General features: G+C 36.3%; 1 protein-coding gene across 3 annotated transcripts in view; it reads right to left on the reverse strand.

Moving 5' to 3' along the window:
• Positions 1-12,986, reverse strand: part of RC3H1 (ring finger and CCCH-type domains 1) — an 82,955-nt gene that overhangs the window by 35,138 nt on the left and 34,831 nt on the right. For 2 of the 3 annotated variants that reach the window (XM_027868382.1, XM_027868381.1), the window contains exons 4-7: positions 9,268-9,507; positions 6,405-6,580; positions 5,189-5,389; positions 2,592-2,724 (exon numbers count right to left, since the gene is read on the reverse strand). In XM_027868382.1, coding sequence (XP_027724183.1) covers positions 2,592-2,724; positions 5,189-5,389; positions 6,405-6,580; positions 9,268-9,507 — 750 coding nt within the window. The remainder of the gene's footprint in view (positions 1-2,591; positions 2,725-5,188; positions 5,390-6,404; positions 6,581-9,267; positions 9,508-12,986) is intronic. The other variant, XM_027868383.1, reaches the window with a different exon arrangement.

The following is a 12,986-nucleotide window of genomic DNA, read 5'->3' on the forward strand; positions in this document are numbered from 1 at the left end:
TGATCAGTGGTCAAGTCTGCCAACAGGCCTCAACAAGTGTTGGCAGATGAAGGTGTCACTCAATGTTGGGAAGTCCAGCATGCAGTTGGCAGGAAATGTGCATGTTATGACTTGTTCACAATATGATACTATACTGTTACATGATGCAATATTGCATCATCAAAATTTCAATGCAGGAAAAACTCCACAAATTCACAATAAATTATTAAATTTAAGAGGTATCATTTAAAAAAAACTTATAACTTTTTTAAATGATGCAAATTTTTTAAAAAAACTGTTAAAGGGTTAAAGAAAGTAGATTTCGAGGGGGTCACAGAGTAATTTTTTTTTTTTGAAAAGGGGGGCAGTAGGCCTAATAAATTCGGGAACCTCTGGGCTGGGCTGCTGAAGATGCAAGAATGAAGAGCTCAGGAGCATAAATATATATAGACGCTGTACATTTAAGAGGCTGAATATATAGATCTGGAAGTCTTCTGTACAAAGATGATAACTGAACTCATGAGAGATGAAGTCATCAATGGAGAGTGGAGAAAAAAGAACAGAAGATGGCTAAGGATAGAGCCTTGAAGTATACCCAAAATTAGGGGGGACACAGAGGGAATTCTAGTTTATGTATGAGTTTAACTAGATGGCATCTGAAATCCCTTCTATTCTCAGGCTCTGTAAATGTTTAAAAACAAACAAAAAAAACCCCAAAAAACAAAAAAACAAACCAAAAAAACCAACTGTGAGCTCCTTGAGGGCAGAGACTTCTGCTTCTTTTTGTATCCTCAAGAGTATAGAAGAGAGCCTGAAAAATACTAGGTGCTTAATAATTGTTGATTGACTGAATGACTCTTCCATTAGAATGGCCTCCCTTCTCACCTTTACATCTTACAATTTCTCATTTCTTTCAACACTCAACTCAGGTTAACACTTCCCATAGCAAGCTTTTTCTAAAGCTCCCTAAGATCTTAGTACTCTCCCGTTCCCAAATTTGCCAAAAATTTTTTATTTCCCCAGTAGAATGTAAGGTCACAGAAAGCAGTGACTATTTAATTTTTGTCTCTATCCTCAGAGTTTAGCCCAATGCTACTAGACACTTAATCAATCAACACTTAAGCACCTACACTATGTGCCAGGCGCTGAAGGGACAAAAGACAGTCCCTGCCCTCCAGGAGCTTCCAATATAATGAAGGAGACAATATGCAAACAAATATATACACAAAGCAAGCTATATACAGGGTAAATAGCAAATAATTAACAGAGGGAAGGCACTGGAATTAAGAGAGATTGGGGAAGGCTCCCTGTGGAAGGTAGAACTTAAAGGAAGCAAAGGAAGTCAGTAATTGGAGTGGAGATTGGAAGAATGAGAGGGCTGATATGGAAGGGACTTCTGAGGTAGTCTCGCTCTATACCTAGGCTCCCATAAATAACAAAAGTCTAATCCAACTCAGAGTGCCATTAAGCAGTTACTTCTGTGTATGGCCTGAGGGACTGTCAGAACTCTGCTTTCTGCAAGCCAGTTTACCTGAACTGTCATACTGCCACTTAATTTAAGAAATACTGGTTATACTGCCTACATGGTTGAGACTTGCATATTAATAGTATTACCATACTCCTTCCTCGTGTGAACTTTGTAAAATTATGTATGGAATTATAATCAACTTTTCATCTTTCTAATAAAGGCATTGAAAAGTGCGCCGCCCCCCCACCCCCAAAAAAAGAATGCTCAGAGCTGAGAGATATCTTGATGGTGGAACAACCAAGAGGCCAATGTCATTGAATCAAAGAATATGTGTGGGGAAGTAGGGTATAAGAAGACTGGAAAGTTGGGAAGAAGCTAAGTTATAAAGGACTTTGAATGCCAAACAAAAGAGCATTTTGTATTTGATCCTAGAGGCAAAAGGAAGCTCTGATAGAATTTACTCAGTGTGTGTGTATGGGGAGAATCAGACCGAAGCTTTTGAAAAAAATCACTTTAGCAGATGGAGGATGGATTGGAGTGGAGACTTGAGGTAGGCAAACTGACCAGCAGTTTATTGTATTAGTTCAAGTATGAGGCAATGAGGGCCTGCACTAGAGTGGTGGTTGTATCAGAGGAGAGAAAGTGACATATGGGAAAGATGCTGCAAAGGCCTTGGCAACAACTTGGATATGAGGGTGGGAGAATAGTGAGGAGTCAAGGATGACACGTATGTTGAGCCTGGAAGACCTGGAAGATGGTGTTACCCTTTACTAACAGAGAAGGCAGGAGGAGGGGAGGGTTTAGAAAGAAAGATGTCTACTGAGCATTCATTCAGTTTGGAGGTCAGAAGAGAGGCTAAGGAAGGATATGTATATTTAAGAATCATCAGCATACAATGGATAGAGCTCTGGTCTTGGAGTCAGGAGGACCTGAGTTCAAATCCTGCCTCAGACACATAATACTTACTAGTTGTATGACCCTGGGCAAGTCACTTAACCCTACTTCCTAACAAAAACAAAAACAAAAAAAGAATCATCAGCACAGAGACGGTAATTAAATCTATGGGAGCTAATGAGAACACCAAGTCAAGCAGTATAGCATATAAAGGTTAGCTCTTGTTATTATTAATTCCAAGAGAATTTACCTGGACTAGGGTCAATATTAGCTAAAAGTTCCAGATGGGGTCGCAGGCGGTTCAAGTTTGCAGGGTCACCAGTCCTCTGAAGAGCAATTGTGAGTTCCTGAACGCTCTGTGCAAATGAGGCTGGGGTCTGCAACTTAAAAAAAGATAAATATTAACTTTCCCAGAGGTCAGACAACCTTTCTCATTTCCAAAGGAAAATATTTTAGCACTCATTTTTGTGGCTTACTGCATTTCATTTTTTACCTCAGGGAAAGATTCACTTTGTCACAATTTTAATCCACCAAACTCCTTGTAACAACAGAAGTTAATCTGAATATACAGTCTACCATTCCCCAAATAGTCAAAAGATATAAACAGGTAGACCACAAAAAGAAAAATTATCAATAACTACCTGAAAAATTATTTAAACTCTAATAATTAGAGAAATCTTCATTACAAACAACTTCTGAGGGGGCAGCTAGGTGGCACAGTAAATAGAGCACCAACCCTGAAGCCAGGAGGACCTGAGTTCAAATCTGGCCTCAGATCAAACGCTTGACACTTATTAGCTGTGTGACCCTAGGCAAGTCACTTAACCCCAATTGCCTAAAAAAAAATAAATAAAAATAGTAAAAAACAACTTTGGAGACATATTACATATCCATGTAACTGGCAGATAGTTAAAATTTTTTAAATTCAACACTGGTTGGGCTGTAGAGAAATAGGCATGTCATGTTATTGGAGGAGTTGTGAACTGATGGCAATCTGTATGGAAAAGCAATATGGCATTATGCAGTAAGAAATGAACAAAAAAAAATTATTAAACACCTACTATGTGCTGGGCACTGGGGACATAAAAGGAAAAAAGTGGAACAAGTTCTGCCTTCAGCAAGCTTCCTATGCATATATACAAAATATCTATAATATAAAATACAAGTAATTTAGAAGGAACTAGCAGCTTATGTGAGAGTGGTGTTTGAAATGCCCTTTGAAAGAAAGCAGAGATTTTAGAAGGCCTTCTCCTTCTAAGCATGGGGGTAGCCTCTACAAAGGTGCAGAGAAGAACAAGGCCAGTTTGGCTGAACTATACAGTAAATTTAGGGAAATAATATCTGATAAGGTTTGAAAAGAGTTTGGTGGATATACTTTAAATGCCAAACAAGAGTTTACATTTTATCCTACAGTTAACAAGAAGCCACCTGAGTTTATTGAGCAGGCATATGTATGTGTGCTTCAGAACTACCTTCACCCTTTCTGATCCACTAGATCTCACTACTAGGACTAGACTATAAGGATTTTTTTTAAAGAAAAAAGAACTCTATAAAAATATCAAATAGCCACATTATTAGTATTATTAGCAAATTACTGGAAGACTGTGTTCAGATAAAAAAAAATTGTGACATATTAATATAAAGAAATATGAAGACATGTAATAAGACCTATGTGAAGTATAGTTCAGAATCAAGAGAAAACAATTCACACAAAGGAAAAATGACAGAAATGATATAGAAGAAAATGACAAAATTCAGAAAAATACACATAAGAAAAGGTAGTTCTAAGAGGGCACAAATGAGCATGATCTTAATTAAAGTTAACATACAATTTTTCAAACTGTAATACAAGTTTATAATTGCATACATTTTAAAATCTGTATTTGAATGTTTTTGTTTTTAATCATCCAATCACTATATCACTATCCACACGCATGCGTGGAGACTAAAAGGAGATTTATACCACTTCTTCCTTTAAAGTGGTGACACACTCTACTGTTATTAGAGAAAAGATTTGATCTTGAGAAAGTGACAGGATCTTCTTATTTAACAGCATCAAGCAATCATAATTCAAATCTTCTTAATCATAAAAGAATCTCAATGAAGAAATAAGTGATAAGAACAAATTATAACCCTCAAAGTCTCACAGCATATGTAAGAATGACCACTTTACTCACTAATACAAAAGTGACCTTTTCTTTCTTCAATTAATGTGAAAAGGTCTCTCTGCCTAAAACCCAAGAGATAATAAATAACAGCCAGAAACAAATCCACATCTGATAGATTGTCTATTTAGATTTAAAAGTTAATTATAAAACCAGAAAGCAAAACAACAAAAGCCTCTTTTCTGGGTTTCACAGGTTCCATAAGAGTTTACTTGATGCACCAAGAAAATAACTCCAGAACTGGGACATCTTTGTTAGAGTTGTTAGGGGGATCCAGGGAGAATAATTTGAAAGAAGTAGTTATGTCCATATGCCAATTACAGAGCTCCTTCAGATTAGGTTTTTTACTAAATCTCTAGGGTTAGTAATTGTACCTATGGTTACAGTCTATAGTTATTTAATATGTTTGGATAACTGAATAATTAAACTTAAAAAGTAAAAGAGAGATTAAAACAAAGTGAGCTCAGTAGACAATGGACCCTAAGGAACAAACACTGACATTGATCAAATTTTCTGTCCATAAAACTAAATGTTTACCTTAGAGAACCATTAGAAAATGAAACTTAGCTGTACAAAATGTGAGTTGTTTGCTTTCCAAGTACTGAAAGTTTAAAGACAAATCAGAAATAAGGAACCAAAAAAAAAAAAGAAAGAAATAATAAGGAACAAAAAGAGACTTTACCTTGTCAATAATGGACTGCATGTGAGATTTGTGTGATTGGTCTCCATAAAGAAGAGAAGACCATTGGTCTGGGGCAATGCGCAAGCCTGCCTCCATTGCAATCTGAACTATCTGGGAGTCATGTTCCCGACGAAGAGCTTCATATGTCCTAAACTCCTCCTTCAATTGCATTAAGGAGGAATCCTCATCACGTTTTGTCACCTGAGAAGAGACATACAACAACACCACACACACACACACACACACACACACACACACACACACACACACACACACACACACACAAAATCACACAGAATGAGACAAAAATCAAAGCTGAATTATGGTTATAAACACATATGCACAAACATATGTAAAAACCAAAATTCTGCTTATGACCACCATACTACAAAACATACACATTAAATTCATCTTTCTGCCTTCAAGAAATTTATATTTTCAAATGCCATGGTTTCATAAAAATTTACAACAGGAAGAATGAATAAATATAGCCAAAGGAATTTATCGGTGCCAAGGAAACACTATTTGAAGGTGGGTTAGTAATGTGAAGGCAAGAGAATTGTCATTATTATTTGTTACAAAGGCTTTGTTTTTGTTTTTCATCTTTTTTTTTTTTGAGTAGAAGCAGGATAAAACAAATGCTTGTTAAATGAAAAATCAAGCATTTATAAAGCATTTTTAAGATTGGCAAAGTGCTATATCACTTGATTTTGTTTTAAAAGAAAACTCATGTTGACATTTTTATTTCTTAATAAATTGATCATATTAATTCATTTCAAATCTTAAAACTGTAATATCCTCTTTACCAACTGAATTAGATGTCAAAGCTCTGACATCTCAAACACAAATCCCAAATTCCAGCACCTCCTGTATTAAACAAATCTTCTGTTTTGCAATTTCATATGCAAAGAACACTTTTAAATAGATAAAAGTAAATGTAGAACTGTAATAGATAATATGAAAAACAAGTGTTTCTTTTCTATCAGGATAAATCCCATTTTAACAAGTATCTCCAAGATAGAAACTTCTATATAGCAAAAAATTGTAAGGCCCATTTTGGTCAATTTTGAGCAATATTTAACATACTGCCCTATAATCAAACAAACAGTGAAGACTTTCAAAGATCATTCAGGCAGTTTTGATTCATTTAACATTTCCACAGGCAGGAAGAAAACGTTTCTTAAAACTCGGCACCCAATCTATAGCAGTTCTGTACCTTGAAACAGGAGGCTCTGTACAATAGCTGAACAACATGTCCAATGCTGGTTTTTGAGGCCTGAGGAAATCGTGGCTCCAATCTTTGCACCACAAATAGAACCAAGACTTTCCGAGACAAAGCAGATCCATCTTCTAAGGCCAGCAGGACCAGCTTCAGGGCTTCCTCCTGCATTGCTGGGAAGTCAGGTAAAAATCAAATTTATTCTCTGTTGTCATAGGAAAATTCTTGCAGGCTCTGAGGTTTGACGCTGAGGACAGCTATCACATTCCCTCTCTATTTGGACAAGGTTCTTCACAAGACAGGAAGTCCCAAGATCTTAAGATCAGAAAAGGACATTAGACATTAACAAAACTCCTTACCAGAAAAATTTAATTCTTCTGTCTATAAATAAACCAGAGGAAACAAAAAAGAACACAAAGACCAGCAACAGCGGTGGGGCATGGCAGATTTATTCACACAATCATCACCTTTACAGAATCATATCTGGCATTCTCACTAAAATTAAGATGGGACAAACAGTGACAGAACTATGATCAAAGGAAAAAGAAAAAACAAATTAGTACATGCCTAATCCAATTCCACCCTATGCAGCCATGTTGAATTTTATGTTGTACTTGCAACTTTCATTTCTACTTTTCTGGACCAGGTTTAGTAGCAATCACCTAGTTCCATGTTCTTGTCTAGGCAACTGCTTCTCAGGGCTAAGTTCACATACTCTCATTACCTCAGGGTTCCTATCTTGCTGTATCATAATAACAGCTATGTTTTCTGGAATTTGCACTGCAGAAAATGAAATTAAAATAACTTCTCCAACCAACCTAATTAATTTGCAACCCAGAGGTTGCCTAAAATAAAAGACACAAATTACTCTTTTTTTTTTTTTGCCTTCATGGTCCAGTAGCTACTCAAAAAGAATTTTTGATAAGAAAAGAGATTGGGGCAGCTAGGTGGCACAGCGGATAGAGCACTGGCCTTGGAGGACCTGAGTTCAAATCCAGCCTCAGATACTTGTCACTTACTAGTTGTGTGACTCTGGACAAGTCACTTAACCCCACTGCCTAGACAAAAAAAAAAAAAAGAAAGAAAGAAAAAGAAAGAAAAGAGATTATCATCTTATTTTTAATTACTTATCAATCAAATGTTTTGTTGGTGACAAGGAAACGAGCTGTATGGATAGCTAAGCAAACAAAGCCCAAAGACTTTTCTCCTCTTTGTAGTCAGTCTTTCACCAAAACTTCACTAACAAAGACAACCGGTATAGTAATTCTCCATCTTAGAGTTACATAGGGTGGTAGTGACAGTAGTGGTGCTGTCCATGGAGCCTTTGGATTATGTTAAAGACTCCATCTTTCTCAAGGGAAAATTTAAAACAAAATTCATTCACACCTAAATTTAACATGCTGTTAAATTGTTGTTGTTCAGTCACTCAGTTGTGTCTGACTCTTTGTGATCCCAGGGACCATAGCAAGTCAGGCCCATCTGTCCTCCACTCTGTCCCAAAGTCTGTCCAAGTTCATGTTCATTGCTTTCATGACACTATTTATCTACCTCATCCTCTGCTGGCCCCCTCTCCTTTTGCCTTCAATCTTTCCCAGTATCACAGTCTTTTCCAAAAAGTCCCATCTTTTCATTATGTGGTCAAAGTATTTAAGCTTCTGCTTCATTATTTGTCCTTCCAATGAATAGTCAGAGTTAATTCATTTAAGTACTGATTGATTTGATCTCCTTGCTATCCCAGGAACTCTCAATGGTCTTCTCCAGCACTACAATTTGAAAGCATGGATTCTGCAGCGCTCAGCTTTCCTTATAATCTACCTCTCACAGTCATACATTACTACTAGAAAAACCACAGCTTTGACTATACAGGCTTTTCTTGGCAAATTGAGGTCTCTGCTCTTTAGTATGCCGTCCAGATTTGCCATAGCTTTCCTTCCAAGGACTGTTGTCTTTTAATTTTATAGCTGCAGTGATCTTTGAGCCCAAGAATATAAAATCTGACACTTTCTATTTCTTCTCCTTCTAACTGCAGGAAGTGATGGGACAAGATGCCATGATCTTAGTTTTGTTCTTTTTTGTTTTTTTTAAATTATGTTAAGTTTCAAGCCAGTCTTTTCACTGTCTTCTTTCACCATCCTCAAGAAGCTTCTTAATTCTTCTTCACTTTCTGCCATCAGAGTGGTATCATCTACATATCTGAGATTGTTGATATTTCTACCAGCACCCTTAATTACAGATTTTAAATGACACTCCACATATATTTTGAACAATTAAGTACAACTAGTAAGTAACTCAGAAAAAAACTGCTGCTGCTGCTGTTCTGAACAGTAAATACCTCTCAGAAAAGCTAAAGCATTCTGTTTCTACGAAGAGGAGAAGCCACTGGGGTGATACAAAGACAAATGGATATTCTGAAAAGACAGTAGATAAGCAAGAGTAGTGAGAAGTACTGAGAGGTATCAAAAGAACTGTATTTCCACAGCAATGTGGAGTCTGCTTACAGAGACAAACAGCTTTAAATACCTACGTACCTTCAGTATTATAACACAGTACAGTAAATGTTACTGAGTAACTGAAGAAAGATTAAATCATGGCAATATTCGGTAAATTTTAAGAAAACAAAGAAGTACCTAACAGCAAATAAAATCCATCCAAGTTGAATAAAAAATTTGAGAAAAGTTTTAGTATTTGGTAGGGTTAAACTCCAGTTTTTTGCAAAATTCAAATGGGTTGAATAACTCTCTCTGTAAAACATTAAAATAAGAGCCTCTGGAAATTTATCTATCTCTGGAACTTCTAGACAAGATTTTAAGAACTAGTAAAGATAAATGATATCTACATAATATCTCTCTACATCATTTACCTGGCCCAAGGAACTGGCAGCCCCTGGCCCTGACTGCTGCCCAAAGATTTGAAGAAAGTTGTTGAGGATTCTGGTGCTGGAGGATTAGTTCCGTTACAGTCCGTTCACCTAAAGATCGAGCTGCCCTCATGGCACGAATCCGACCTTCTTCTTCCACTAGCTGGCAGTGGACTAACGTCACCAATTTTCTCTGCATCGGGCGGCTCAGAACACTCTGAGTGGTGCTGTTCAGACCTACTCCTTTAAAAGACAATATAAAAATTAGTCTAAACTTTAAATTGGAGAGTAATCTAGCAAACACAAAACTGATCCTAACTTTGATTAAGCAATAACACAGTTGGATAATTCTAATATATATAATTCTAAATTATATAAACCACTGAAAGAAAGATGATGGACTCAACATGCAAAATAAGAAATAAATTTTTGGATATGGCCAAAGCGGGAATTTGTTTTACCTAAGTTGTTTTTATATTCTTTTATTTTAAAAAGGCTCTTTGTAAGCTTTATTTTTCCTATTTTTCCCCAAAAATAGGAGGAGGAAGGAGGAGGAGGTACAAGAGAAAGAGGGTCCCTGGAGCATCTTTTTAAAAATTCACAAGACTGGGGCAGCTAGGTGGACACTTACTAGCTGTGTGACCCTGGGCAAGTCACTTGACCCCATTGCCTAGCAAAAAAACTAAACTAAACAAAACAAACAGTAAAAAAAAAAAACAAAAAAACAAAAAAAACCCCACAAAATAAAAACGAGAGAACAGAAGGCCAGAATAATTTATAGACAAGTAGACTGGATTTGAAATTTAAGTGTTTAATTTACTATGCATATAGTGTGCATATAATACTATATACATAATAGAGACTCACAATTTCATGTAGGTATATGAAAACACCCATTTTATTGGTAGATAAGTTTGGAATAAAAAAAAAAAGAACCCACCTGTATCCTAAGGATGTTATAGAAAGAGTGACTTAATTACATAAAAATATTCTTGGAGCTTTTGCAAAATATCTTTGTTGCTACTATACACCGTGTTAAAAATAACTGAAAACACAGTAGATGCCCACTGACTTGGGGATGGCTATGTAAATTATGGTACATGAATACAATGTTTTGGTATAGTAATAAGGGAGTATTACTGAGCCATAAAGAAAAATAGGAAGAATTTAAAGAAATATAGAAAGACTTACAAGACTATAGTATTGTTAATGGAAAAAAATAAACAAACACACACATACACACACAAAATGTGTTATAACCCTGTGTAATTATTATTGCCAAGCTTGGTCCTGAAGAAGAGATAAGAAAATGTTCCTCAATACCCATGCATTGGGTATTGACTGTGGAATACTGCCTATAACTGTCAGTTATCAGTCTTCCCAAATTTCCTTGCATTCTTCACATTCATCTTTTCTTACGGTTCAGTTTAGCCATTCCCCGATCATTTTGCAATAACCCCAAAGTCCACGGATTAGGAAGCGGCTGAATAAATTGTGAAATAGTGTAAAGTAATAAACAATAATACCTTTTAGAGATAATAAATCTGATCAATTAAAAAAAACAAACCTGCAAAGACTTGTGAATGGTATAGAACAAGGAGAGCAGAATCAAAACAAATGCAATGACTGCCACTACATACAAAATAACAGCAAGACTTAATGGCACGCCCACACAAAGGGGATAAAAGACTGTCGTTTTCCTTTTCTTTTCTTTCTTTTTTTTTTTTAATGTAAACACTTTGGCTTTTATGGTTTATTCTCACTGCAGAAGTAACAATGTATACAGCACTGGATAGAGGGCCAGCCTCAGATCCAGGAAGACCTGGGGCTCAATGCCTACCTGTGACACATAACCTAGGTAACTGTGGACTTATCACTTCATTTCTCAGGGTTCTAGGCAACTAATAAGTGACAAAAATAAAAATAAAGGAATGTAGGGACCACTTTTGCTTTTCTCTTTGTACACTCAGCACCTTATGCATTCTCTGGCACATAGTAAGTGCTTAATAAATACCTGATATTTGGGAGAGGAAAAAAGGTAAAGAGACTGCACAGGAGCTCATCAAAAAATCGTAATTTAAAAATGTACAGAAAATGGAAGCAAGATCAGATATAAGTGAGGTATAGGCCTGTGATGATGACGATAATGATGATAATGATGATGATTCTAACAAGAGCAGTGCTGCTGAAGCTCAGAATGACAAGGCTGACATGGAATACCAAAGACAAAAGTAGCTGTTCTTTTCAAGCTATAGAAAAAAAAAGTAGGATCAATGAATTCCACAAATATTTATTAAGTGATTATTCTATGCCAACTGCTGAGCTAGGTATTTGCGGATCACAGATGTAAATGTGTTCCATGAGGGAGGGCACATCCCTAGAGTCAGAATCTTTCATTCTCAACGTATTCTGCTTTTTTCATAAAGGAGAATGACACGTCAACAAGAAAAGTGAGAACAAAAATGCCTAATGGAAGTCAAACACAAAATAAGTAGCAGTACCTCACTGACCTTGATTAATTTACATGTATAGGACTAAAGGAAATATACCGCCAAAACTTGAAAAACCAGAAAACTCTGACTAGCGAACCAGCTAGAGATTTTTGCAGAATTAGAAAAGAACTACTGTTCTGATTTTCAATAAAAAGGATGACAATAGAGTCTACAAAAACAAGAAAGAAAGGAAGAAAGGAAGAAAGGAAGAAAGGAAGAAAGGAAGGAAGGAAGGAAGGAAGGAAGGAAGAAAAGAAAGAAAGAAAGGAAGAAAGAAAGAAAGAAAGAAAGAAAGAAAGAAAGGAAGGAAGGAAGGAAGGAAGGAAGGAAGGAAGGAAGGAAAAGAAACTAAGCTAGTGAGGTTAAATCCTGACAAACTTTTAGAAAACATTATTAAAGGGATGATTACTGGACACCCAGAAAAGTACGACAATAAAAGTGAATCTGGTAAGCCCATCCAGAAAATATATCAAACCTGACCAAACCTCTTTCCTTTCTTTTTTGGACAGGGAATGACTGCAGCATGGACAGTGACTGTGAAGTCAGATGACCAAGGTACCACCCCTGCCTCGTGGGAGAGCCACTTAATCTCCCTGGGTTTCTAAATCCCTTACAGCAGATGTACAACAACAACATTTGACAAAGTCCAACATTTTAATCTCAGAAACAAGATAAGAGAGACGGCTGACTGCAAAAGTAGTCCTTACTGCTTGATATCAATTTGGACCAAGTTCTTTGTTTAACACCATAGGTCACAAGCTTAATAAATCTAGAGATGACATAAAGTTAAGAAGAGCTGGCTCACACATTAGGTGACTGAACTGCAATCCAAAACACAAGATTTCTACAGGCCAGATCACTGAGCCAAATTCAATAACATGAAATTTAAAGAGAATAATAAGCCTAGGATCTTATAGTTAGGTTAAAAAATTTAACTTTCTAAGATGAGAGAGGCATTGCTACATAGCAGACAGTCTGAAAAAGAACCTAGAATTTTAATTAGGATACTATACAAGCTGAAACAAAACAAAACACTTAAGTGTTATACTAAGGATAATATGGAGGTTGCAATAAGAGATACTAAGGGCATTAAATCTTATTCTACTCTGGCCTGGCCAATACTGTGTCCAGTTCTGGTTGACACATTTCAGGAAGGAATTAGTAGCTGGAAAGTAACAAAAGGAGAAAAACCAGCAAATGACTGAGGATTAGATGACTGAATGGCGATGC

This window comes from Vombatus ursinus, unplaced genomic scaffold (assembly GCF_900497805.2).
Source record: "Vombatus ursinus unplaced genomic scaffold, bare-nosed wombat genome assembly UNPS02014789.1, whole genome shotgun sequence".
Taxonomy (NCBI): Eukaryota; Metazoa; Chordata; class Mammalia; order Diprotodontia; family Vombatidae; genus Vombatus; species Vombatus ursinus.